Here is a 27,740-nt window from a genome sequence, read left to right as displayed (position 1 = left end):
AAGTCTCACTCCTCTCTTTAAGTCTCACTCCTCTCTTTAAGTCTCACTCCTCTCTTTAAGTCTCACTCCTCTCTTTAAGTCTCACTCCCCTCTTTAAGTCTCACTCCTCTCTTTAAGTCTCACTCCTATCTTTAACTTCAAATGGCGTGCTGCTCAGGAGGTGTTCTGGGGTCCGCAGTGGAGGTTCTCAGGAGGTGTTCTGGGGTACGCAGTGGAGGTTCTCAGGAGGTGTTCAGGGGTCCGCAGTGGAGGTTCTCAGGAGGTGTTCTGGGGTCCGCAGTGGAGGTTCTCAGGGTCCTCAGGAGAGCCGGTAGGGGGAGGACGGCTCAGACCACAGATCTCCCAATCACAGGCTGCAGTCTGGGAGGGAACATAAGTCACCCTGTTATCTTAAAAGGGTTAGAAGTTGAAGTTAGAGGTTAACAAACCAAATGTCTGTCTTCTGCAGTCATTCCACTGAAGGCCTCCTCCTTCTCCTCCTTCTCCTTCTTTCAGACCTGACGCTGATCGTGATAGACGAGTGTCACCACACCCAGAAGGGCGGGGTCTACAACAACATCATGATGCGCTACCTGAAGCAGAAGTACCGGAACCTGCAGCTCAGCAAGCAGGGCAAGGAGCCGCTGGCCATACCCCAGATCCTCGGCCTCACCGCTTCCCCAGGTGTAGGCGGCGCCACCAAGAGCACCAAGGCTGAGGAACACATCCTCAAAGTAAAGGCTTCTGCTCACCCCCCACCACGCCAGACACAGCCTGCCTCCTCCTCCTCCTCCTCCTCCTCCTCCTCCTCCTCCTCCTCCCCCTCCTCCTCCTCCTCCTCCTCCTGTGGTCTCCTCGGCCTGGTCTGGTCCTTCCCTCCCTGTCCCGTATCCTCACACAGGGGGGGGGGGGGGGGGGGATAAACATGATACAAGTAGTGTGTTGTATCATCTAAAACCACATATATAACACACAACACAACATGTGTGTTGAATGTGTGGTTTCAGACTTGTTATTGATCAACCTCACATTTAATTCACACTCCTGTGTTTCTTTTTTTTGTGGTAGATTTGTGCTAATTTGGACGCTTGCAAAATCATGACGTCGAGCAGCGAAGACACGAAGGACCTGTACAAGAAGGTCTCCATCGTGGAGGAGAGAAAAAAGGTTTTCCGTATTGCTTTATATCTACTCGTTTATACTCAAAGTATTGACTTTCGGACAACGCAACCTCTGAAACTAGCGGTAAACAAGGACATGAGATCATCCTGGTTTCTGTTCCCTTCCTAAAGGATCCTTTCGGTCAACTCATCAAGGCCATCATGACGGCCATCCACCTCCACGCTGACCTCCACTCCACCTGTGACTTCGGCACACAGAACTACGAGCAGTGGGTGGTGCAGAGAGAGTACAACGGTGAGCTCCTGTAGGTGTCTCCCTTCGTTACCAGTACATCACCAGGGGTCCCCTTAACCCAGGGTCCCCTTAACTCAGGGCCCTCACACTGGGGTCCCCTTAACTCAGGGCCCTCACACTGGGGTCCCCTTAACTCAGGACCCTCACACTGGGGTCCCCTTAACTCAGGGCCCTCACACTGGGGTCCCCTTAACTCAGACCCTCACACTGGGGTCCCCTTAACTCAGACCCTCACACTGGGGTCCCCTTAACTCAGACCCTCACACTGGGGTCCCCTTAACTCAGACCCTCACACTGGGGTCCCCTTAACTCAGACCCTCACACTGGGGTCCCCTTAACTCAGACCCTCACACTGGGGTCCCCTTAACTCAGACCCTCACACTGGGGTCCCCTTAACTCAGGGCCTTCCACTGGGGTCCCCTTAACTCAGGGCCCTCACACTGGGGTCCCCTTAGCTCAGGGCCCTCACACTGGGTTCCCCTTAACTCAGGGCCCTCACACTGGGGTCCCCTTAACTCAGGGCCCTCACACTGGGGTCCCCTTAACTCAGACCCTCACACTGGGGTCCCCTTAACTCAGGGCCCTCACACTGGGGTCCCCTTAGCTCAGGGCCCTCACACTGGGGTCCCCTTAACTCAGGGCCCTCACACTGGGGTCCCCTTAGCTCAGGGCCCTCACACTGGGGTCCCCTTAACTCAGGGCCCTCACACTGGGGTCCCCTTAGCTCAGGGCCCTCACACTGGGGTCCCCTTAACTCAGACCCTCACACTGGGGTCCCCTTAACTCAGACCCTCACACTGGGGTCCCCTTAACTCAGACCCTTACACTGGGGTCCCCTTAACTCAGACCCTCACACTGGGGTCCCCTTAACTCAGACCCTCACACTGGGGTCCCCTTAACTCAGACCCTCACACTGGGGTCCCCTTAACTCAGGGCCTTCCACTGGGGTCCCCTTAACTCAGGGCCCTCACACTGGGGTCCCCTTAACTCAGGGCCCTCACACTGGGGTCCCCTTAGCTCAGGGCCCTCACACTGGGGTCCCCTTAGCTCAGGGCCCTCACACTGGGGTCCCCTTAGCTCAGGGCCCTCACACTGGGGTCCCCTTAACTCAGACCCTCACACTGGGGTCCCCTTAACTCAGGGCCTTCCCATTGGCAGTCATATTGACGGTCCCCTTGACACCTTCCCTTCTTGTGTCTCCTCCTACTCTAGTGTACATTATGACACGGCCCCCTTGACTCCTCCCTCCTTGCATCTCCTCCTAATCTGGTGTACATTATGATATGGCCCCCTTGACTCCTCCCTCCTTGCGTCTCCTCCTAATCTAGTGTACATTATGATACGGTCCCCTTGACTCCTCCATCCTTGCGTCTCCTCCTAGCGGCCAAAGAGGAGGACCAGAAGGTGAGGGTCTGCGCTGAACACCTGCGGCGTTACAACGAGGGCCTGCAGCTCAGCAAAGTCATCCGGATGTGCGACGCCCTGGAGGTCCTGAGCGCCTTCCAGGAGGAGGAGATGAGGAGGAAGGAGGCTCCTGAGGAGGAGACGCCCATCCAGGTCACAGCCACTGAGAGGTTCCTCTTCAAGCTGTTCCAAGGTACCGTCCCTCTGCCTAGCGACTGCTTGTTGGTCGGTACTCTGCTGTTGCGGTCCACTGGGGTGCGTACGGGAGAATAATGTGTACGGTCACTTCTAAGAAGAGCTTCCCCTCCGAATGTTCCACCTTCTGTAGCCTCCACCCTGGTTCATACCTCCACACTCTGTAGCCTCCACCCTGGTTCATACCTCCACCCTCTGTAGCCTCCACCCTGGTTCATACCTCCACCCTCTGTAGCCTCCACCCTGGTTCATACCTCCACCCTCTGTAGCCTCCACCCTGGTTCATACCTCCACACTCTGTAGCCTCCACCCTGGTTCATACCTCCACCCTATGTAGCCTCCACCCTGTTCTTACCTTCTACGTCCTCAGACCGGAGGGTGGAGCTGCAGCGGCTGGTGAAGATGCCGGAGTACGAGAACAGCAGCCTGTCCACGCTGAGGGTGGAGGTCCTGAAGGAGTTCACCAACAGGGCGGACGCTCGCGGGATCATCTTCACCAAGACGCGGCGCAGCGCCATGGCCCTCACCCAGTGGGTGCAGGGCAACGCCAAGTTCGCCGAGGTGGGGGTGAGCGCCAACTACGTCCTCGGGGGAGGAGACCAGAGCAGCGTCAAACCCATGACCAGCGTGAGCCACGTGCACCACCCAACACACTACTGCTGCCCCACCCCCACCCAACACACTACTGCTGCCCCACCCCCACCCAACACACTACTGCTGCCCCACCCCCACATCTAGTGTACCTTATGATACACCTTAGTGTGTTAACATCTAGTGTACCTTATGATACACCTTAGTGTGTTAACATCTAGTGTACCTTATGATACACCTTAGTGTGTTAACATCTAGTGTACCTTATGATACACCTTAGTGTGTTAACATCTAGTGTACCTTATGATACACCTTAGTGTGTTAACATCTAGTGTACCTTATGATACACCTTAGTGTGTTAACATCTAGTGTACCTTATGATACACCTTAGTGTGTTAACATCTAGTGTACCTTATGATACACCTTAGTGTGTTAACATCTAGTGTACCTTATGATACACCTTAGTGTGTTAACATCTAGTGTACCTTATGATACACCTTAGTGTGTTAACATCTAGTGTACCTTATGATACACCTTAGTGTGTTAACATCTAGTGTACCTTATGATACACCTTAGTGTGTTAACATCTAGTGTACCTTATGATACACCTAAGTGTGTTAACATCTAGTGTACCTTATGATACACCTTAGTGTGTTAACATCTAGTGTACCTTATGATACACCTTAGTGTGTGTTAACGCGTCATCTAGTATGAATTTATAACCTTCAGCTGTATTGAAACATGACAGTGGAGAAGAAAATTCTATAGCATGCATGCTAGCGTGTTAACCCTTAGCTATCAGCCCTGATTCCTATCACACAGGGGTTAGCCCTTACCCTAACCCTAAACTCTCCTTCAACAAACTCTCTGGAATGTTTTCCTTTGAAGGCCGAACAAAAGGATGTTTTGAACAAGTTCCGATACGGAGAAGTCAACTTGCTGATTGCCACCACCGTCGCAGAGGAAGGCTTGGACATACCGGAGTGCAACTTTGTGATTCGCTACGGCCTCGTGACCAACGAGATCTCCATGATTCAGGTCAGTGCTAACAGCGAACATCTGGAACATTTGCAACACCGACCTCCAGCCTGGTTGAGCAGAGTGTTGGAGGGACCTCCAGCCTGGTGGAGCAGAGTGTTGGAGGGACCTCCAGCCTGGTGGAGCAGAGTGTTGGAGGGACCTCCAGCCTGGTGGAGCAGAGTGTTGGAGGTCCAGAGACCTCCAGCCTGGTGGAGCAGTGTGTTGGAGGTCCAGGGACCTGGTGTAGCAGTGTGTTGGAGGTCCAGAGACCTCCAGCCTGGTGGAGCAGTGTGTTGGAGGTCCAGAGACCTGGTGGAGCGTGTATTGACAGTCCGGTGTTCTCCTCAGGCGCAGGGCCGCGCCCGGGCGGAGAACAGCAGCTACACCCTGGTGGACGTGCATGGCTCCGGGGTGGTGGAGAAGGAGTTAGTCAACGAGTTCCGCCAGAAAATGATGAACAAAGCCATCATGAAGATCAAGAACATGGATCAAGAGGAATTCAAAAAGAAGGTAAAAGGGTCAAGATCCCACGTCAGAAGCCCAGCTCGACGTGGCTGAGAATAGAGACTCAGGGCTTATCCAGAGTCTCTATTCTCAGAGAACGGGGGCCAAACTAAGGAGTGGGCCCCCGTTACTACAGCAATCTTTGTTCCTCTGTCATTAGATCACCACCTACCAGCTGGAGGCCATCCAGGAGAGGAAGATGCTGCTGAATAAGAAGAAGAAGAAGAAGCAGAGCAGCAGTCCGTCTGAGGTGTCCTTCAGCTGTCGCGGCTGCAACAAGGTGGTGTGCCGCGGAGAGGACATCGAGGTGGTCAGTCAGATGCACCATGTGGTCGTGTCCACAGAGTTCCGGTACGGGGAACACAGGGTCAAGGGTCATGTAGGGACCTTACTGTTTGACTCCTGGTCTTGAATTGAGGCGCGCTTCCTGTTCAATAGTCTCTGCCTGTCGGTTGATTCAGATGTCTTTGTTTTACAGGAGTCTCTACAATAAGAAGGACAACACCAACCTTCAGGAGAGGCTGGTGGAGTATGAGACCAATCAGTTTGTAGCGTGCAATACGTGTGGCCAGGTGGGTTCTGAAGCGTTGAGCATGGTGCCGTTGTGCCGTAGCTCTCTGATCTCCACAAGGGATCCATGAGGTTCATAACCTGTTCTCCCACTTTGTTAGCGATGGGGCTCCATGATGCTCTACCGTGCCATCGAGCTGCCCAGTCTCCATGTGAAGAACCTGGTGGTCACCTGCAAAGGCAAGAAGATCAGCAAGTGTGCCAAATGGAAAGAGCTGGATGTCTGCTTCCCTGCCTTCGACCTGTCTGCCCACGCCAGCCTGGTGGACCAGGCCCTGGACTCAGACTGAGGACCCCCAGCCTGGTGGACCAGGCCCTGGACTCAGACTGAGGACCAGCTGGCCCTGGACTCCACACAGTCCTGCTAGAGGGCTTCACTGGAGATTAAAGCCACAAACAGGATAAATGATGCGTCGAACAGAGATTAAAAACGACTAGTAAAATAAAGAAAAGAATGTGTACTGTATGAAAATAATTTTGCTGCTGTGTCTGTCAGGGAAAATTCGCTTATGTATGGGATGGGATAATGTATGGAACGCCGGTCATTAGCTGACGTCATTTAGATACCGAATAAGCTGGGGTTGGTAAATTACCGGACTACTTGTGGAGTGCTACGAAAGACGTGAATCAGAGGCAAACAAATCCCTTTCCTTGATAGCGGTCAATTATACTTGAAAACGGTCAATTATGCAAAAATAATTGACCGCCGAACGTTGGTAAGGCCCATTTAAGTGAATGGAGCTTTCTACAGCATTCAGAAGAGCCGTGTAATAACATAGATATAAATAGGTGTGCACTGGGTCTGGGCCGAGATGTGTTTTTTGTGTGTAAAGAGACGTCTCATGCTGTGTTTAGAGTTAATACTGAATGATGCCAAGCTTCTTGAGAAGCTTCCGTTCTGTGCTGAACGAGACGCTGTGGGGATGGCCGTTAACATGACGGAATAACGCAAATGTTCATTTCAAACGCTGTCAATAAAGTGTAATTGAATATCCATTCCGTGCAGCCTACGGATCTTACTTTACGTAATTATTGTTTTAAGTATGGTGTCCGGTGTAGTTGATGTGATACGTGACCCATGTTGAGGTCCCGCAGACTGAGAGGTGGAGAGCTGCGGTCTGCAGGAGGAGGAGGAGGTTGGAGGAGCCAGTGGTTCGAGACGCACCCACGCATCGCTTTCTACTTGGCTTTTTGTTCTATTAAGTTCCGAACATTATCGTATTCCACTGAATGAGGAAATGAAGCTCGGGACATTGGACATCTAAATCTCCTTCTTCGTCGGCAATCGTGAAGGGATTTTAAAGGTTGTGAAGGACGAGCCCAGTGAATGAAGACCAGTCCATCAGCAGAATGGTCAGTAAACCTCATGTAGGATAACTGAAGCACGGTCAGTAAGCTTCATGTAGGATAACTGAAGCACGGTCAGTAAGCCTCATGTAGGATAACTAAAGCCTGTCAGTAAACCTCATGTAGGATAACTAAGCCTGGTCAGTAGGATAACTAAAGCCTGGTCTTTAAACCGCATGTATAACTAAAGCCTCGTCTAAAGCAGAGAAGAGTCATTAAAGACTATAGTAAAAGAGGATTCATCTACAAAGATCAACAGGCGCAGAGATCTGTCCTATTGTAACCGGGGGGCAGTTGGTCTAAACTCTTTAGCTCCAGAGGTGGAAATCAGGACTCGGTTGACTTGTTGTTCCGTTCCGCTCCACAGGGTGGCGGGAAGGTGTTGTGGATGGGCGTGGCGGCGGCTGCCATCACCTTCTTTATAATTATCCCGGTGGCAGTTCACTTGAACAGTGAGTCCGATAGAGTCCCCCCCCCCCTCTCTCCCTCTCCTTCACCCCCCCCCCCCCCTCCCTCTCCCCCCCTCTCTAGTAGAAACCGTCTCATACAAAGCGTTTCACTGTATAATAAATTGTGTATCAAGCCCAAACCATTAATTTCCTAATTGTTTTATCCAGGAGCTAATGATGCTAATAAAAGGTCCTACACCCTTGACGACTATTTTAATTCCACCATCAAATGGAAATCCTACAAACTACGATGGATCTCAGGTTAAACTGCTTGTCTTTCATGTTAATAAATAACATTGATAATACCGGATAAATTCAGTGATATTCATGCTTTTGTCCTCATTGTCTCCAGATAACACTTATCTTCATAAAAGGGAAGGAAGTGTGTTCCTCTACAACGTTGAAACCCAGGAGGAGTCCCTGTACCTGAGCAACCTCACATTTGTAAGCCTCCTCAGTGCATGAGTGTCGAGCCTGACGTGTTGTAACCTGATGTATTACCCTGGAGCCTGTGTCTCCCCAGGCCAGCGTGGACGCCACAGACTACCTGCTGTCGGGGGATCAGAAGTACGTCAGCCTCGAGAGCAACTACACCAAGGTGAGAATGACCCCCAACAAACATCCAACACAGCCCTAAACCAATCAGAGTACAGCAGCCCAAAGGTAATGACTCTTATTCCTGGAACAGCAATGGAGACACTCCTACTCTGCCTCCTATTCCATCTTCAGCCGCGACAGCTCGTGAGTGGACCGCTACTTACCTTAGCCTAGCTACTTACCTCAGTCTAGCTACTTACCTTAGCCTAGCTACTTACCTTAGCCTAGCTACTTACCTTAGCCTAGCTACTTACCTTAGCTTAGCTACTTACCTCAGTCTAGCTACTTACCCTAGCTTGCTAATTACTTACCATAGCTAATTACTTACCTTATCTACGTACTTACCTTACCTACTCACCCACTGATGGCCACACACTCCAAGACATGTTCTTTACATTACAATCCTTCCTCTTCATTGTTCACAGAACATTCCTGACTTCTCCGGATATTCCAAAGAAAGTGCAGTACTTCAGTTGGGCACCCACCGGGAACGCATACGTGAGGCTGACCCTCACCCTCACCCTCACCCTCACCCTCAACCTCACCCTCACCTTAACCCTAAACTTAACCCTGACCCTCACCCTCACCACAGACTTCATGTCACTTCGAGTCAGAGCAGCATGCCATAATAAGCCCTGATGGAGTAACCTAGAGAACGATGTGACTCCTGATCACCTTCCTGTTCAGGCTTACATCTCAGACTTCAACATCTACCTCACGGCCAACGTGACCTCTGAACCCGTCCAAGTGACCTTCAACGGGAAGAAGAACGAGATCCTGAACGGAGTCCCCGACTGGGCATACGAGGGTGAGTCCTGAGCCGCCGGGTAAGAGGGTGAGTGAGTGAGTGAGTAGGTGAGTGAGTGAGTGAGTGAGTGAGTGAGTGAGTGAGTTGGTGAGTGAGTGAGTAGGTGAGTGAGTGAGTCAGTGAGTGAGTTAGTAGATGAGCGAGTGAGTGAGTAGGTGAGAGAGTGAGTCAGTTAGTTGGTGAGTGAGTGAGTGAGTGAGAGATATGGGTTGGTAGGCTCTCAGTGTTTCTTGGACCTCCCTGTTCAGAGGAGGTGCTGGCCTCCAACGAGGCAGTGTGGTGGTCCACCTCCTCCCGCTTCCTGGCCTTCCTGCAGATCAACGACAGCCAGGTGCACAGTGTGGAATTCACCTTCTACGGCTCAGAGCAGTACCCTGTAACCAAGGCTGTCCCCTACCCCAAGGTACACACACACACACACACACACCCTTTGTGAGGATGCTGGTGGGACCGGTCGGAGTAGCCTCGGTCTCCTGGTGTCCGTCCGTCCCAGTCCGGCGCTAACGCGTGTCCGTCCATCCCGTGTGTCCGTCCCAGGCCGGGTCCACCCTGCCGCGGGCCCGGTTGCTGGTGGTGGAGGCGGCGGACCCTTCTACACTCAGTGAGGTGGAGCCCCCCGACGCCATCACCACCGGGTGGGTCTGCTGCTGCATCACAGTACCATACCCCTGTACTGTCTAACCCCTGTACTGTCTAACCCCTCTACTGTCTAACCCCTCTACTGTCTAACCCCTGTACTGTCTAACCCCTGTACTGTCTAACCCCTCTGCTGTCTAACCCCTCTACTGTCTAACCCCTCTACTGTCTAACCCCTGTACTGTCTAACCCCCTCTACTGTCTAACCCCTCTACTGTCTAACCCCTCTACTGTCTAACCCCTCTACTGTCTAACCCCTCTACTGTCTAACCCCTGTACTGGCTAACCCCTGTACAGTCTAACCCCTCTACTGTCTAACCCCTCTACTGTCTAACCCCTGTACTGTCTAACCCCTCTACTGTCTAACCCCTGTACTGTCTAACCCCTCTACTGTCTAACCCCTGTACTGTCTAACCCCTGTACTGTCTAACCCCTGTACTGTCTAACCCCTCTACTGTCTAAACCCTGTACTGTCTAACCCCTCTACTGTCTAACCCCTGTACTGTCTAAACCCTGTACTGTCTAACCCCTCTACTGTCTAACCCCTGTACTGTCTAACCCCTCTACTGTCTAACCCCTCTACTGTCTAACCCTTACTGCTCCTTAATGACCTGTCTCTGTACTGTCTAACCCCTACCTGCTCCTTAATGACCTGTATCTGTACTGTCTAACCCCTACCTGCTCCTTAATGACCTGTCTGTACTGTCTAACCCCTACCTGCTCCTTAATGACCTGTCTCTGTACTGTCTAACCCCTACCTGCTCCTTAATGACCTGTATTTAGTGTCTAACCCCTACCTGCTCCTTAATGACCTGTCTCTGTACTGTTTAACCCCTACCTGCTCCTTAATGACCTGTCTCTGTACTCTCTAACCCCTACCTGCTCCTTAATGACCTGTCTCTCTACTGGCTAACCCCTACCTGCTCCTTAATGACCTGTCTTTAGTGTCTAACCCCTAACTGCTCCTTAATGACCTGTCTCTCTACTGTCTAACCCCTACCCGACCTTAATGACCTGTCTCTGTACTGTCTAACCCCTACCTGCTCCTTAATGATCTGTCTCTGTACTGTCTAACCCCTACCTGCTCCTTAAGGATCTGTCTCTGTACTGTCTAACCCCTACCTGCTCCTTAAGGATTTGTCTCTGTACTGTCTAACCCCTACCTGCTCCTTAAGGACATGTATCTACAAAGAGGACCATGACTGTAAGTCCCTCTGGTTACCCGTCTGTTAACTGACTGCTTACTGATGGGGGATAATAGATGAATCAACCAGCACCTTCCTGTCCTCTCAGCGATTACTTTCTGAGCTCAGTGACCTGGGTGACGGACGAGCGGGTCGCCGTCCAGTGGCTCAACCGACGGCAGAACCACGTCCACGTCCAGATCTATGACTCTGAGGGGGGCCGCTGGAGAGAGGGGCAGGTGGGCACAACTGGGGTTCACTAAATACCAGGGGGAACCAGAACCAGTGAGGTTCACTAAATACCAGTGGGGAACCAGAACCAGTGAGGTTCACTAAATACCAGTGGGGAACCAGAACCAGTGAGGTTCACTAAATACCAGGGGGAACCAGAACCAGTGAGGTTCACTAAATACCAGGGGGAACCAGTGATTTTTATTAAATATCATGAACCAGTGACGTTTATTAAATATCATGAGCCAGTGATGTTTATTAAAAATCAGAGGAACCAGTGTTCTTTAATAAATATCATGAACCAGTGACGTTTATTAAATATCGTGAGCCAGTGATGCTTAATAAATATTGACTGTCCGTTCTAAAAGCTTGCTGTGTTTCTTCCAGAGCTTCGTCCAGACCAGCGGGACGGGCTGGGTGGGCCATGTGAGTGTTGCTGGTCTCTGACCTTATCTCACCCTTCTGGTTCTTCAAGGTGAGCGTTAACTCGTCTGTTCCTCCTCAGTACTCCCCGCTCCCCCTGTTCTTTGCGGCGGACAACATTAGTTTCTACAAAGTGATGAGCGACTCCCTGGGCTACAAACACATCCATCATGTCAGAGACGTGAGTACGCAGCCTGATGGAAACAGTGTGGCTGCGTTTGTGTGTTGGTGCGTTTGTGCGTTGGTGTGTTGGTGCGTTGGTGCGTTGGTGCGTTGGTGCGTTGGTGCGTTGGTGCGTTGGTGCGTTGGTGTGTTGGTGTGTTGGTGTGTTTGTGTTGTGGCAACCCGTTTCCCCAATTGTCAGATACCCGGTAGGAATTACACAAAAAGCAGGGGTTCAAGCCGCAGCCGGCGTTTATTTCCGCAGCATAAATAGTCTGTATACTCGTGCTAGGGTCTCCGTGAGCCTCTAGCTCGCCGGCGTGGTGCGGAATCCCTCCGTGTCGCTTCGTCGTGGTGCGGACTCTCTCCGTGGCCCTTCCTCGTGGTGCGGACTCTCTCCGTGGCACTCCCTCGTGGTGCGGACTCTCTCCGTGGCACTCCCACGTGGTGCGGGCTCTCTCCGTGGCACTTCCTCGTGGTGCGGACTCTCTCCGTTGCACTTCCTCGCTGGTGCGGACTCTCTCCGTCGCACTTCCTCGTGGTGCGGACTCTCTCCGTCGCACTTCCTCGTGGTGCGGACTCTCTCCGTGGCACTTCCTCGTTCGCCCGGTCTGGTGCGCCTTTTAAACCCGGCTTCTGGGGCTTTCCCTTCCTCCAGCCAGGTGTCCCTGATTGCGCTGATTGGGGGGAGAGACGTGGTGCTCTCTGTCGCCGGCTGGAGGTTGGCGACGGTAAACCAGGACTACTGGGTGTCCTCGGACCCACCCGGTCCGAGGTTCAGTGGCGGGATGCCACACTCCACCGCTTGCTCAGGCCCCTGTTCGTCGGTGAACCCGCTCAGGCAGGCATCCCGGCGTGACAGGGCGTCGGCGTTCCTGGCTCCGGCCATCCGCTTCAGGGGGGCGTGGTTGGTGACCAGGATGACCTCCCTCCCTAGGAGATAGTACCTTACGCTCTGGAGGGCTGGGAACCACCGCGTCACTCGAGCGTTGGCGTCCCTGGCTCCGGCCATTCACTTCAGGGGGGCGTGGTTGGTGACCAGGATGACCTCCCTCCCTAGAAGATAACACCTGGTGTTTCGGGGGCCCCGGAACCACCGCGTCACTCGTGTGCCGGTGTCCCCGGCTCCGGCCATCCGCTTCAGGGGGGCGTGGTCGGTGACCAGGATGACCTCCCTCCGCCCTCCACCGGCTCTGGGCTTGATCGGCCCACTCGCGGCCCAACGCGATCTGCCGCAGCGGCCCAGCGGTCGACGCACCCCTGGGGCCGGGGTCCCCGGCCACCTCCATCAGGTCGTCGTCGTCGCCCTCGCCGTGGCCCGTGGGTCCAGAGGGGACCAGGCGGTCGTCGGCGCTCCCGTCGGGATCCGGAGGCCCCACAGGTCCACCTGTCCCACGGAGGCCGTCCCCATCCCCGTCCAGCGTGACGGCGTTCCCGCTGGGGATCGACACGGACAGGCGATCGTCCTCCGCCCCTCCAGCGGAGTCCCTTGCTCCGACCGACGTCCCCGCCGCCTCCGTCTCCGCCTCGGTGCCGACGCCGGCCCCTGGCTCGGCCCCGAGCCCCGGCTCCAAGTCGGCCCCGAGCAGCGCCACGGCCCCTGGTTCCGGTGAGGCCGCGGGCTCAGCCTCCTCTGTTCGCCCTCCAGGGGGCGACGGAGGCCTGGTGGCCCGGTGGGCCTGTTGAGCTCCCCTCACCCCTCTGCGGGGTGGTTCTCTCCGGCTCCGGAGTTCACGCGCCGGGTCCTGTAGCCGGTGGAAGATCGGGCAGTCCTTCCCGATTAGCAGCGGCACCGGTAGGTGGGGTACGATCCCTGCCCGCGTCGTGAATACCCCGTGCGGGGTCCGGATGACGACGTGGCAGGTCTCGAACGTCCGGGCGTCCCCGTGCATGCAGGTCACCTCTATGGGTGCGCCCTCCTTCCCGCCCGCCAAGTCGGGGCGGAGGAGAGTGACCACGCTTCCGGTATCCACGAGGGCCTGCGTGTCCTGGGTCATTACCCGCGCCGGTATGGTCGGGCTTCCCGTTTTCCCCTGCGCCCAGCAGGTCGCTCGCATGCATGGCTGCGTCTGCTGCCGGCGTGGCTCGTCTCGCGGCCCCTCCTCCCACGGCTTCGTCTCCCGCGGCCTCATCTCGGGCCGCGTCGTCTCTGGCGGCGTCGTCTCCGGCTGCATCGGGGCGGCGGTCGCGGCGGCGGTCGCGTCGGCGAGTTCGGTGAGCCGTAGTACGGCCTCGTAGAGGAGGGCCAGACTCTCCCTGGTCTCCCACTGCTGCTGCTGGGCGGGCGTCGCCGCGGTCCCATCCGGGTTCTGCATGCCGGCTCTAGGGGGTTCCCTCACAAACCCGGCCCGTAGCGCGGTCGAGTTGCCTGCATTCTCCACCATATGTGGCAACCCCGATGGAGGTGGCCGGGGACCCCGGCCCCAGGGGTGCGTCGACCGCTGGGCCGCTGCGGCAGATCGCGTTGGGCCGCGGGTGGGCCGATCGGGCCCGGAGCCGGTGGAGGGCGGAGGGAGGTCGTCCTGGTCGCCGGCCGCGGCCGCCTGGGGCGGATGGCCGGAGCCGGGGACACCGGCGCACGAGTGACGCGGTGGTTCCGGGGCCCCCGAAACACCAGGTATTATCTTCTAGGGAGGGAGGTCATCCTGGTCACCAACCACGCCCCCCTGAAGTGAATGGCCGGAGCCAGGGACGCCAACGCTCGAGTGACGCGGCGGTTCCAAGCCCCCCAGAGCGTCAGGTACTATCTCCTATGGAGGGAGGTCATCCTGGTCACCAACCACGCCCCCCTGAAGCGGATGGCCGGAGCCAGGAACGCCGACGCCCTGTCACGCCGGGATGCCTGCCTGAGCGGGTTCACCGACGACCAGGGGCCTGAGCAAGCGGTGGAGGAGTGTGGCATCCCGCCGCCGGACCTCGATCCGGGCGGGTCCGAGGACACTCAGTAGACTTGGTTTACCGTCGCCAACCCCCAGCCGGCGACAGAGAGCACCACGTCTCTCCCCCCAATCAGCGCAATCAGGGACACCTGGCCGGAGGAAGGGGAAGGACCAGAAGCCGGGTTTAAAAGGCGCACCAGACCGGGCGAACGAGGAAGTGCGACGGAGAGAGTCCGCACCACGAGGAAGTGCGACGGAGAGAGTCCGCACCACGAGGAAGTGCGACGGAGAGAGTCCAAACCACGACGAAGTGCGACGGAGAGAGTCCGCACCACGAGGAAGTGCGACGGAGAGAGTCCGCACCAGCGAGGAAGTGCAACGGAGAGAGTCCGCACCAGCGAGGAAGGGCCACGGAGAGAGTCCGCACCACGAGGGAGTGCCACGGAGAGAGTCCGCACCACGAGGAAGGGCCACGGAGAGAGTCCGCACCACGAGGAAGTGCCACGGACAGAGTCCGCACCACGACGAAGCGACACGGAGGGATTCCGCACCACGCCGGCGAGCTAGAGGCTCACGGAGACCCTAGCACGAGTATACAGACTATTTATGCTGTGGAAATAAACGCCGGCTGCGGCTTTAACCCCTGCTTTATATGTAATTCGTACCGGGTATCTGACAATCGGGGAAACGGGTTGCCACAGTGTGTTAGTGTGCGTTGCTGTGTTTGTGCGTTGCTGTGTTGGTGTGTGTTGGTGCGTTGCTGTGTTGGTGTGTGTTGGTGTGCGTTGCTGTGTTGGTGCATTGCTGTGTTGGTGTGTGTTTGTGCGTTGGTGTGTTTGTGTGTTGGTGTGCGTTGCTGTGTTGGTGCGTTGCTGTGTTGGTGTGTGTTGGTGTGCGTTGCTGTGTTGGTGTCTGTTGGTGCGTTGCTGTGTTGGTGTGTGTTGGTGTGTGTTGCTGTGTTGGTGCGTTGCTGTGTTGGTGTGTGTTGGTGTGCGTTGCTGTGTTGGTGTGTGTTTGTGCGTTGGTGTGTTTGTGTGTTGGTGTGCGTTGCTGTGTTGGTGCGTTGCTGTGTTGGTGTGTGTTAGGGCCTCACAGTACTCTCCCCTCAGGGCGTTGCTGTCCCAGTCACGTCAGGCCAATGGGAGGTCATCTACATAACCAAACTCACTACAGACGCCATGTTCGTAGAACCACTGATTACTAAACCATTGTTATTTAGTATTTTGATGCTCTTAATGTGTTAATCCATTAAAAAATGAAACCTTTCACAGATATTATATAAGTAACGAACACAACGCACCAGGGGTGAGAAATGTTTATAGGTAAGTCTTTATTTATTTGCATTGGTATTCTTTATCTTATTCATTATTTGTAATATTTGTAATATTATCACCATCCTCCTGAATGTGAACACATAGTTTCAAACCTGAGGATGTGTTACTATAGATCATAGACGATGATCTACCTAACTGTGTTTTGGTGTGCTGGTGTCTCCCTGACTGTGTGCTGGTGTCTCCCTGACTGTGTGCTGGTGTCTCCCTGACTGTGTGCTGGTGTCTCCCTGACTGTGTGCTGGTGGTGTCTCCCTGACTGTGTGCTGGTGTCTCCCTGACTGTGTGCTGCTGTTGTCTCCCTGACTATGTGCTGGTGTCTCCCTGACTGTGTGCTGCTGGTGTCTCTCTGACTATGTGCTGGTGTCTCCCTGACTGTATGCTGCTGGTGTCCCCCTGACTATGTGCTGGTGTCCCCCTGACTGTATGCTGCTGGTGTCTCCCTGACTGTGTGCTGCTGGTGTCTCCAGGCTGGGCATCGGGAGCAGCGCGGCCCCGCCCCGCTGTCTGAGCTGTGGCGTGAGGAGGGACCGCTGTCAGTACAGCTTAGCCTACATGAGCTCCAACGCCTCCTACTGCCGCATGGACTGCTACGGTCAGTCCCCTCCACCGCCCCACCACGCATGACTCGCTACACAACTAACTTCACAACTCCACACAAACCCACAACACAACTCACTACACAACGCAACTCACAACATAACATGACCCACAACACTCAACTCTCTATACGGCATTTCAGAATCTTTGTTAACAATAGGCGTCACTGTAAACATAGTTACACAGTTAAAAACATTGTTGTTGACCTGAAGTTGAAACAATGATGGAAACGATATTAATATATATATATATATATATATATATATATATATATATATATATATATATATATATATATATATATATATATATATATATATATATATATATATATATATATATATATATATATATATATATATATATATATATATATATATCTCTATATCTATCTATCTCTCTCTTTTACTAAAACCGATTACTCACATGTCCTGATGAACTGGTACTTGTGGACATGGTGTGTGTAAGGGTTCTAAGCCTGTGTGAGACGTGGTGTGAGTCATGGTTCTAAGCCTGTTTGAGGCGTGGTGTGAGTCATGGTTCTAAGCCTGTTTGAGGCGTGGTGTGAGTCATGGTTCTAAGCCTGTTTGAGGCGTGGTGTGAGTCATGGTTCTAAGCCTGTTTGAGTATTTGTGTCTTCTTTTCAGGCCCGGGGCTGCCCATCTTCACTCTGAGGGACAACAGAGGAGCCGGAGAAGGTAGGTCCTGGAAAAGGTAGATCCTGGGGGAGGTAGATCCTGGAGAAGGTAGATCCTTGGGGAGGTAGATCCTGGAAAAGGGAGATCCTGGAGAAGGTAGGTCCTGGAGAAGGTATATCCTGGGGGAGGTAGATCCTGGGGGAGGTAGATCCTGGGGGAGGTAGATCCTGGGGGAGGTAGATCCTGGGGGAGGTAGATCCTGGGGGAGGTAGATCCTGGAGAAGGTAGATCCTGGGGGAGGTAGATCCTGGAGAAGGTAGGTCCTGGGGGAGGTAGGTCCTGCTGTCAGGACGAAACTCAGCTGGGTGAACCAGCCTGAGGTCAGACTCCTCTTATTGGACAATAGTTAATTTACTACGAGCTCGGTGTGGTGATCATTAGTTTGTTAAGCCACTGTTGCAGCGTGGTCTCCTCGTTTATGGCAGCTCTAATGGTCCTGAGAAGGACCCTTCCTTCCCCTCCAGCGTTGTGTTGTCTACTGTCTGTTTCATAGCTAATGGGGACTTGTTCTTCTAGATATTGAGGCACCAACCTTCATCGTTGTACTTTAAGATAGGCTCTCTATGATTTTGATATGTTCCTATATAGAGCTGAAGGTTCTGGAGGACAACTCAGAGATCCAGAGCCTTCTGGATCAGTTCCACCTGCCCACTGTGAGGCGAGGCACACTGAAGATCGCAGGGTTTGGTGAGAGAGTTGACAATTTTCAAGGAACTGAACTTGAATTGTTCACGTATGAATCACCAGATGGAAGTTTGTATTCATCCCTCCAGATCTGTGGTATCAGATGTTGCTGCCGCCAAACTTCAAGAAGTCCCAGAAGTATCCTCTTCTTATCGACGTGTAAGAAACGCCCTCAGCACAGTGCAACCAAACATCTGCCAGCCCAGTCAAAGGGCTTCCTCATAACATGAGAAAGTTATTCCTATAAAGACTATCTAATGAGCATAGAGCAGGGGTCATAGAGCAGGGGTCATAGAGCAGGGGTCATAGAGCAGAGGTCATAGAGCAGGCTCATAGAGCAGGGGTCAAAGAGCAGGCTCATAGAGCAGGGGTCAAAGAGCAGAGGTCATAGAGCAGGGGTCATAGAGCAAGGGTCATAGAGCAGGGGTCATAGAGCAGGGGTCATAGAGCAGGGGTCATAGAGCAGGGGTCATAGAGCAGAGGTCAAAGAGCAGAGGTCATAGAGGAGGCTCATAGAGCAGGGGTCAAAGAGCAGAGGTCATAGAGCAGTATAAACCTCTAAACACGAGGTTAACCAAGGAGGAAGCCTTGCTCCTTACTGGTTGGTTCTGCAGGTACGGTGGCCCCTGCAGTCAAAAGGTGGACTATGGCTTCCGGCTGAACTGGGGCACCTACCTGGCCAGTACCGAGGGCATCATAGTGGCCAGCTTCGATGGGAGGGGAAGTGGATATCAAGGAGACCACATCATGCACTCCATCTACAAGCGGCTCGGCACCTACGAAGTAGAGGACCAGATGACCGCCGTCAGGTGACTACAACACGGGGGAAAACCAGCACCACTCAGCTAGTATCACCAGCTACACCTAACCCTAACCCTAACCCTGAGCCTAACCCTAGAGGTTTAAAGGCCTTTGGTTTACAGTCTTTATTCAACCATTTAAGATCAGATACTTTATGCACGTGTTGTTTCATCTCTTGTTTTCTGCTCTCAGGCATTTCATTGATTTGGGTTTCATCGACAAGGAGAGGATTGCTATTTGGGGCTGGGTGAGTTTCATTCAATCCTTTAATCGTGTTCCAGTGCACTATAAATCATTAGCATAATGAGCGTTCTTTAGCATAGTGAGTGTTCTTTAGCATATTGAGCGTTCTTTAGCAAAGGGAGCGTTCTTTAGCATAGTGAGTGTTCTTTAGAAAAGTGAGTGTTCTTTAGCGTAGAGACCGTTCTTTGGAATAGTGAGCGTTCTTTGGCATTATGAGCATTCTTTAGCATAGTGAGTGTTCTTGAGCACAGCAAGCCCTCTTTAGCATAATGAGCGTTCTTTAGCGTAGTGAGAGTAGCGTAATGAGCGTTCTTTAGCATAATGAGCGTTCTATAGCGTAGTGAGCGTTCTATAGCATAGTGAGCGTTCTATAGCATAGTGAGCGTTCTATAGCATAGTGAGCGTTCTTAAGCATAATGAGCATTCTTTACCGTAGTGAGAGTAGCGTCAGCCCACTGAGTAGGTGGAAGGTTTCATTAGCCTCTTGTTGCTGCCAGTCTTACGGCGGTTATGTGGCCTCCATGGCGCTGGGGGCTGGAAGCGGACTCTTCAAGTGTGGAGTCGCTGTGGCTCCAGTGGCAAAGTGGGAGTATTATGGTATGTAACACATCCCTGCCTCCTCTTCCTTCAGCTCCAACCACCCATCCTTCCATTATACTTTACAACATGAACAACATGAAGCAAGATTCAGGTTTTATGAGGAATTAGTTTTTGTTGAGGCGTTTTGGTGATTCATATTTGTAAATTATTTGAATGAGTTTGTTTTGTAGATGCAGTATATACTGAGCGCTACATGGGCAAGCCCGTAGACAACTTGGATGCGTACCAGGTGAGGACCACTAAGAAAAACGTCTGGTACAACAGCAGACAATTATCAACATCAATATACTGAATCGTAGAAATAGGAGAGAGAAGATAAATTACAAATACCAGCGTTTTTATACTACATTGACTAATATCTCTTCTATCTTCTGTTGATAGAATTCCACTGTGACAAGAAGAGCAAATAACTTCAAGACCGTGGATTATCTACTGGTCCATGGAACAGCTGATGGTAGGACTATGAGCGCATTTACTAGTGATCTACTGGTCTATTTTAGGACCATGAAAACATTTACCAGTTATCCACTGGTCCATGGAACAGCTGATGTCAGGACCATGAGAACATTTACCATTTATCAACTGGTCCATGGAACAGTGTGAGATACTAGTGTTGGTATCTCCCCAGTCCAAGGTGAGATCATTTAAGGCATTCAGCAAAGATGTACTCACAGAAAGCGATGAAGGGGGCAGATGCTAAGGAACTTCAGCACCTGGAACTTCAGTACCTGGAACATTAAGTAGAACATTAAGTACATGGAACATTAACTACCTAAAGTCTCTTTCCTGTAGATAATATGAGTGCTAACATGTCTTGTTCCTGTAGATAATGTGAGTGCTAACATGTTTCCTCCCTGTAGATAATGTATGTCTCATCCCTGTAGATAATGTATGTCTCGTCCCTGTAGATAATGTATGTCTCGTCCCTGTAGATAATGTATGTCTCGTTCCTGTAGATAATGCATGTCTCGTCCCTGTAGATAATGTATGTCTCGTCCCTGTAGATAATGTATGTCTCGTCCCTGTAGATAATGTATGTCTCGTCCCTGTAGATAATGTATGTCTCGTCCCTGTAGATAATGTCCACTTCCAACAAGCAGCCCAGATATCAAAAGCGCTGGTAGAGGAGCAGGTGGACTTTGAGGCGATGGTAAATATTGACTCCTGCTCGGCTCTCTGTGTTGATGAATGAACGCTTTAACCAGATCTCGTCACACTCTGACGCTCCAGCAGCCAGCGGTTTGTAACAGTCGGATTGGCGTCCTATTGCCATGTTGGATGCCCTTTATATATATATATATAATAACTATATCTCAAAGGACCGTAGTAATGTAGTGTTCTACAGAGCTTTGAGAACAACATTGAGTTGAATGATCAAGGACATCGGGAAACAGTAGAATATTAACAACAAACAAACCGTATGATAGACATTTCTTTAGTGGGCAATTAAGTGGATTCTAGATTACATCTTAAAATGGAACAGAGTAGTTTAGAGTTGTGATGATCTTAATAGTGATATAAATAAAGTAAAGACTCCTAAAGTAATTACATTTCTATTATATATTAGTACAGAGAGGTCAATTAACATCCCACATTTAGGTGAATGAAAACTCACCTGTTCAGAGTTCATCTCGACTCTGCATAGAAACCAATGCACAGCCACCATTGAATTTTGTACGTCCTGGCACTTGTACATTGCACTTATTCAAGGTACTTAATTGTGTAGCATCTACAGTAGCTGCTATCGCTGCTTTACACGGGGAATGGGTTAGCCTAGCGATTGTAATACTTGCACTTGGTTCTATGAACGTCTTTACTGTACCGACAGCGATATATTGTTTCACTTCTTATGACAAATGTACTTATTGTAACAAATGCACTTATTGTAAGTCGCTTTGGATAAAAGCGTCTGCTAAATGCCCTAAATGTAAATGTAAAATGAATGTCTGATTAAACGTTTTCAGTTGAATGAGAATAAATCCTGGATGGGTTTGGGCCTGGGTCTTAGGAGAGATGGGGACCACATTGACTATTATATATTATAAATGACATAGAGTCCTGATGGCGGCTGACATGTTGGATCTGTTTCAGTGGTACGCAGACAAGGACCACGGCCTGGGCGGCTCCGCCACACAACACGTCTACACGCACATCAGCCACTTCCTGCACAGGTGTCTGGTCCGCCCCCAATAGGGCCAGCTTCCTGCACAGGTGTCTGGTCCGCCCCCAATAGGGCCAGCTTCCTGCACAGGTGTCTGGTCCGCCCTCAATAGGGCCAGCTTCCTGCACAGGTGTCTGGTCCGCCCCCAATAGGGCCAGCTTCCTGCACAGGTGTCTGGTCCGCCCCCAATAGGGCCAGCTTCCTGCACAGGTGTCTGGTCCGCCCCCAATAGGGCCAGCTTCCTGCACAGGTGTCTGGTCCGCCCCCAATAGGGCCAGCTTCCTGCACAGGTGTCTCGTGACGCAATGCATCCTGGGTCCATGCTTCTGCTTTTCGGATAGTGTTCATGTTGTATTAATGTACATTTTGAAGCGGTGCGTACGACTATGGGTTTGGATTCAGTCTTTAGGGACAAAATGTGAACTTATGTAATCAAAGATGTGATATTGGTGCCACTGTGTTTATAAAAGTGTTTTATATCCTACACAAAGCTGGTGAACAAGTCAATGAAACGATGAAACTCTTTTTAATGTTCTCGTGTGATGTACCTGTTACCTTAATATAATTAAAGATTCAGCCTCATCCCCTGAATACAAGTCATCCTAAGTTCTGTGTAAAATAACACCTACGAATACTGAAATACCTCAGTTGAGTAAGAAACATTATGAAGTACCAGTTAAGTACCGGGTAAATAGTTAAAAGAAAAACAGTTTGATAGTGTGATAAACATATGAACAAAGCAAATAGTCCAAAATAAGTCAAATATAGAAGTTTGGAAATATATAGAAACCTAAGTAAGAACGGTTTATAAGTCAGGATGGAGCTGTGATAAGTGGATGGACTCAGCAGAAAGGTTCTGGGTCTGCAGCGCAGGTACCTACATAAGGAGGCCCTACCTACCTGCTCCATCAGGAGGCCTGCTCCATCAGGAAGCCTGCTCCATAAGGAGGCCCTACCTACCTGCTCCATCAGGAGGCCTGCTCCATCAGGAGGCCCTATCTACCTGCTCCATCAGGAGGCCTTACCTACCTGCTCCATCAGGAGGCCTGCTCCATCAGGAGGCCTTACCTACCTGCTCCATCCGGAGGCCTGCTCCATCAGGAGGCCCTACCTACCTGCTCCATCAGGAGGCCTGCTCCATCAGGAGGCCCTATCTACCTGCTCCATCAGGAGGCCTTACCTACCTGCTCCATCAGGAGGCCTGCTCCATCAGGAGGCCTTACCTACCTGCTCCATCCGGAGGCCTGCTCCATCAGGAGGCCCTACCTACCTGCTCCATCAGGAGGCCTGCTCCATCCTGAGGCCCTACCTGCCTGCTCCATCAGGAGGCCCTACCTACCTGCTCCATCAGGAGGCCTGCTCCATCAGGAGGCCCTACCTGCCTGCCAGCATGATAGAGCATCTGAAACATAACTAACACATACAAGTAGATAAGCACATAATGAGGATATAGCTGCATATTGTTCTGTTAAATGGATTCCGCCCGCTGAGTGGTGTGATGACCTCCATGCTGCGATGGTTTCACGGTGTTTACCTGGTTTCCAGGCGAGAGGCTCCTTCATGCTGATGTTTGGTTAAGACCCCGAAGGCTTTTTAACCAACCAACCATTGCGCTATTTCCACACGATTCTCTCCTCTCCTCAAACAAAGTCAAAGCCATCCAGCTGAGGGGGGAGGGGGGGCTGACTAATGGGTTGAGAGTAACAGGTTGTGGGGGAGTGCGGGGGGCCACCTGGGACCAGGGGGCCGTCAGCTCTGCTATATAAGCCTCCGGTCGGCTGGGCGGAGCAGAGTCCTCAGCGGCAGAGGAGAAGACGACGAGCAGCAGGACACCTGGAACCTCCACGCTCACAGTCTGCAACCTCTCTCCCTCAGAAGACCAGGTGAGCCTCCTCCTAGAGCTACCTGGAGACACAGACCTTCAGACTGTACCGTTTATCCTTCCCTACCTGTCTCTGTGGAGGGTTTCTGGGTCCACCTGGGTTCACTGCTTGTGTTGGTCTTCCAGAAGCTCAGAGGATGAACAGCACCTACTCTCTGGTCGGGGTCCTGCTGCTGGTGGCGGTTCAGGCCAGCTGGCAGCTCCCGGACTCAGAGGAGAACGGCCCCAGGTGAGACCTCCTCCGCTGCCCCTGCTCCTCCTGGTTTCCTCCTCACTCTGCTGACGGTCCAACATTCCTCTCAGGCTCACCGGCGACTCTGCGCTCAGCCTCCCCAGAGAAACGGCCTCCAGCAAGAGGCACTCCGAGGGAACCTTCTCCAACGACTACAGCAAATACCTGGAGACCAGGAGAGTGCAGGCCTTCGTCCAGTGGCTGAAGAACACAAAGAGGAACGGGTGGGTGGACCTAATGTCATCTACATATAGACTCATGCAAAGGGACCATATGACCTAATGTCATCTACATATAGACTCATACAAAGGGACCATATGACCTAATGTCATCTACATATAGACTCATACAAAGGGACCATATGACCTAATGTCATCTACATATAGACTCATACAAAGGGACCATATGACCTAATGTCATCTACATATAGACTCATACAAAGGGACCATATGACCTAATGTCATCTACATATAGACTCATACAAAGGGACCATATGACCTAATGTCATCTACATATAGACTCATACAAAGGGACCATATGACCTAATGTCATCTACATATAGACTCATACAAAGGGACCATATGACCTAATGTCATCTACATATAGATTCATACAAAGGGACCATATGACCTAATGTCATCTACATATAGATTCATACAAAGGGACCATATGAAGATTACCATCATTAAGATTTAGAACAGCTGGTCTCATAGGAGTAAAGAGGGGGAGTAAAGAGGGGGAGTAAAGAGGAGGAGTAAAGAGGAGGAGTAAAGAGGAGGAGTAAAGAGGGGGAGTAAAGAGGAGGAGTAAAGAGGGGGAGTAAAGAGGAGGAGTAAAGAGGGGGAGTAAAGAGGGGGAGTAAAGAGTTGGAGTAAAGAGGGGGAGTAAAGAGGGGAAGTAAAGAGGGCGTGAGGAGTAAAGAGGGGGAGTAAAGAGGGGGAGTAAAGAGGAGGAGTAAAGAGGAGGAGTAAAGAGGGGAAGTAAAGAGGGCGTGAGGAGTAAAGAGGGGGAGTAAAGAGGGGGAGTAAAGAGGAGGAGTAAAGAGGGGGAGTAAAGAGGGCGTGAGGAGTAAAGAGGGGGAGTAAAGAGGGGGAGTAAAGAGGGGGAGTAAAGAGGGAGTGAGGAGTAAAGAGGGGGAGTAAAGAGGAGGAGTAAAGAGGAGGAGTAAAGAGGGGGAGTAAAGAGGGCGTGAGGAGTAAAGAGGGGGAGTAAAGAGGGGGAGTAAAGAGGGGGAGTAAAGAGGAGGAGTAAAGAGGGGGAGTAAAGAGGGCGTGAGGAGTAAAGAGGAGGAGTAAAGAGGGGGAGTAAAGAGGGGGAGTAAAGAGGAGGAGTAAAGAGGGGGAGTAAAGAGGGGGAGTAAAGAGGAGGAGTAAAGAGGGGGAGTAAAGAGGGGGAGTAAAGAGGAGGAGTAAAGAGGGGGAGTAAAGAGGGGGAGTAAAGAGGAGGAGTAAAGAGGGGGAGTAAAGAGGAGGAGTAAAGAGGGGGAGTAAAGAGGGCGTGAGGAGTAAAGCGTGTCCCCCCCCAGAGAGCCGGTCCGGCGCCACGCCGAGGGGACCTACACCAGCGACGTGAGCTCCTACCTGCAGGACCAGGCGGCCAAGGAGTTTGTGTCCTGGCTGAAGACGGGGCGGGGTCGGCGGGAGTAGCCCCGCTGAGGGGGTTCCCCCGGCTCAGACCCCTGTGATTGGTCTCTTCTGGGGCGCCCCATGCTGATGTCTCTTTGGCTGAGCAGCAGCATGCTGTGGGTCTCTGTCCCTCTTGTTTCTGTCTCACGTTCTCCCAGGACCCCCGTTAGCGTCTGCGGCGCTGCTGGATAAGAACATCTGTCGACAATAACTTTCTTAATTTCATATAAAGTCAGATTTAGTTTTGAATAAAGAAAAATGTACTCCTTGAGATCCGTCTTTCTTTAGTTCTCATGCATCCATATCAGCGAATAGGTATGAATATGATACTAATATCGAATTATATGAATGATTAATATGATACCAAAACCACCTCAAAGCTTCACACTGTGAATAAACAGTAGAGACACTGATCCACTGAAGACCCACACTCTGTTTTACCAATTCACCAAGTCAGTGAATTAAGAACGGCCCCCAATGGACCCCTGGGGGGCGGGGTTAAATAAGGAACTTAATGATTAATATTCAACCGGAGTCCAAGGACTCAGAGAGCCTTGATGAGGAGGAGTTACGCCTCCTCACTGAGGACTCAGAGAGCCTTGATGAGGAGGAGTTACGCCTCCTCACTGAGGACTCAGAGAGCCTTGTTGAGGAGGAGTTACGCCTCCTCACTGAGGACTCAGAGAGCCTTGATGAGGAGGAGTTACGCCTCCTCACTGAGGACTCAGAGAGCCTTGTTGAGGAGGAGTTACGCCTCCTCACTGAGGAGTCAGAGAGCCTTGATGAGGAGGAGTTACGCCTCCTCACTGAGGACTCAGAGAGCCTTGATGAGGAGGAGTTACGCCTCCTCACTGAGGACTCAGAGCCTTGATGAGGAGGAGTAACGCCTCCTCACTGAGGACTCAGAGAGCCTTGTTGAGGAGGAGTTACGCCTCCTCACTGAGGAGTCAGAGAGCCTTGATGAGGAGTTACGCCTCCTCACTGAGGAGTCAGAGAGCCTTGATGAGGAGTTACGCCTCCTCACTGAGGACTCAGAGAGCCTTGTTGAGGAGGAGTTACGCCTCCTCACTGAGGACTCAGAGAGCCTTGTTGAGGAGGAGTTACGCCTCCTCACTGAGGACTCAGAGAGCCTTGTTGAGGAGGAGTTACGCCTCCTCACTGAGGACTCAGAGAGCCTTGTTGAGGAGGAGTTACGCCTCCTCACTGAGGACTCAGAGAGCCTTGATGAGGAGGAGTTACGCCTCCTCACTGAGGACTCAGAGAGCCTTGTTGAGGAGGAGTTACGCCTCCTCACTGAGGACTCAGAGCCTTGATGAGGAGGAGTAACGCCTCCTCACTGAGGAGTCAGAGAGCCTTGATGAGGAGTTACGCCTCCTCACTGAGGAGTCAAAGAGCCTTGATGAGGAGGAGTTACGCCTCCTCACTGAGGACTCAGAGAGCCTTGATGAGGAGGAGTTACGCCACCTCCTCTCCAACTCATCTGATCTCCATCTCCCACTCCTCAGAGCTGAAGAGATCCCAGTGAGCGTGTCTCTCTGGCCCCCCCCCCCCCCCCCCCCGTGGGGTTCACACCACAGTCCACCTCACCTGTCAAACATTCAGATGATTCCCCGATGAGCGGCTGACAGTCAGCAGCAAGACGAAAGCACGTCAATCAACAGGGCCGGGATCAGCGATTAGATCAAGTGCTGGCAGGGGGACAGAACAGTAATGCACATGAGCCAGCATCTTGACATGTATTGGGATGTGCCTCCTCCGAGCTGTCATCTCTCCTGTCTCCAACCATCTGCTCAAGTCCTGCCCACTCACTCTATTTATAGCCACCAGTCTCTGAGGGTCATGTGACACGCTTCTTTCATTAGGCAACTTATGTTTTCTCTTCTAAATAACAATACGTACACGGCATTGAACTAAACGTCTGACATTAGAGTATACTGTTTGTTTGTGTGTGTGTGTGTGTGTGTGTGTGTGTGTACAACATGAGCCCCTTGATATATGAAATATGCAGAAATAGATATTTTTCAATATAATTTTATTCTCAAAATACATGTGCTTCAATATAACTTAAGGATGTTTATCGAAGTGAATCCAATGCAAAATTGTACGATGACATTTATGAAATACCAGATAAAAACGTGCATACAATATTTCAAAGCTACATACGTTGGAGTGAAAGGAGAGAGGGAACAGAGACCTTTAAGAACCATAGAAAAAAACAGAAGACATCTTTAGCAAGCTATTTAAATGCATGAAATGATAAATAATTAATCCATTAATCTGGTAGAAAATATTTTCTGATATGAAGCACGATGATAAATATATAACATAAATATTGATCCATTTTCAATCCATCTATTGATACATTTCATATCAACTCTCAGAAACAGACCTGGTCAGAATACAACACTGATCCAAAGAAACTCACTAAAACAAGGATGCTATCAATACATTGTTTCAGTAAATACATGGATTTCAGTCAACATAATTA

General features: G+C 51.6%; 3 protein-coding genes across 4 annotated transcripts in view; all 3 read left to right on the top strand.

Annotated features, from left to right (window-relative positions):
* ifih1 (interferon induced with helicase C domain 1) overlaps positions 1–6,673 on the top strand; it is a 19,482-nt gene extending 12,809 nt beyond the window's left edge. For both annotated transcript variants that reach the window (XM_079732552.1, XM_079732551.1), the window contains 10 exons: positions 496–713; positions 1,048–1,146; positions 1,272–1,395; positions 2,777–2,992; positions 3,365–3,621; positions 4,474–4,623; positions 4,954–5,115; positions 5,270–5,460; positions 5,588–5,681; positions 5,781–6,673. In XM_079732552.1, coding sequence (XP_079588678.1) covers positions 496–713; positions 1,048–1,146; positions 1,272–1,395; positions 2,777–2,992; positions 3,365–3,621; positions 4,474–4,623; positions 4,954–5,115; positions 5,270–5,460; positions 5,588–5,681; positions 5,781–5,969 — 1,700 coding nt within the window. In that variant the 3' untranslated portion in view covers positions 5,970–6,673. The remainder of the gene's footprint in view (positions 1–495; positions 714–1,047; positions 1,147–1,271; positions 1,396–2,776; positions 2,993–3,364; positions 3,622–4,473; positions 4,624–4,953; positions 5,116–5,269; positions 5,461–5,587; positions 5,682–5,780) is intronic.
* A 222-nt stretch (positions 6,674–6,895) lies between these two features.
* fap (fibroblast activation protein, alpha) lies at positions 6,896–22,085 on the top strand. The gene is made up of 26 exons (XM_079733875.1): positions 6,896–7,032; positions 7,394–7,478; positions 7,644–7,736; positions 7,828–7,919; positions 7,999–8,073; positions 8,164–8,216; positions 8,498–8,570; positions 8,760–8,880; positions 9,129–9,283; positions 9,418–9,515; positions 10,810–10,939; positions 11,319–11,357; positions 11,437–11,535; positions 15,505–15,575; positions 15,667–15,717; positions 16,197–16,321; positions 16,974–17,024; positions 17,613–17,711; positions 17,798–17,867; positions 18,323–18,517; positions 18,702–18,756; positions 19,250–19,349; positions 19,523–19,581; positions 19,734–19,806; positions 20,429–20,502; positions 21,444–22,085. The coding sequence occupies exons 1-26, from the start codon at positions 7,030–7,032 to the stop codon at positions 21,543–21,545; spliced, it is 2,241 nt and encodes a 746-aa protein (XP_079590001.1). The 5' UTR covers positions 6,896–7,029; the 3' UTR covers positions 21,546–22,085.
* Positions 22,086–23,532: 1,447 nt separating this feature from the next.
* On the top strand, positions 23,533–25,273 carry gcgb (glucagon b; the record flags this gene model as incomplete). The annotated part of the gene is made up of 3 exons (XM_079731809.1): positions 23,533–23,624; positions 23,699–23,851; positions 25,153–25,273. The coding sequence occupies 3 exons, from the start codon at positions 23,533–23,535 to the stop codon at positions 25,271–25,273; spliced, it is 366 nt and encodes a 121-aa protein (XP_079587935.1).
* Positions 25,274–27,740: the final 2,467 nt, after the last annotated feature.

The sequence above is a fragment of the Pollachius pollachius genome (assembly GCF_949987615.1).
Source record: "Pollachius pollachius genome assembly, chromosome: 3".
Classification (NCBI taxonomy): Eukaryota; Metazoa; Chordata; class Actinopteri; order Gadiformes; family Gadidae; genus Pollachius; species Pollachius pollachius.
This window is presented reverse-complemented; position numbering and strand designations above follow the sequence as displayed.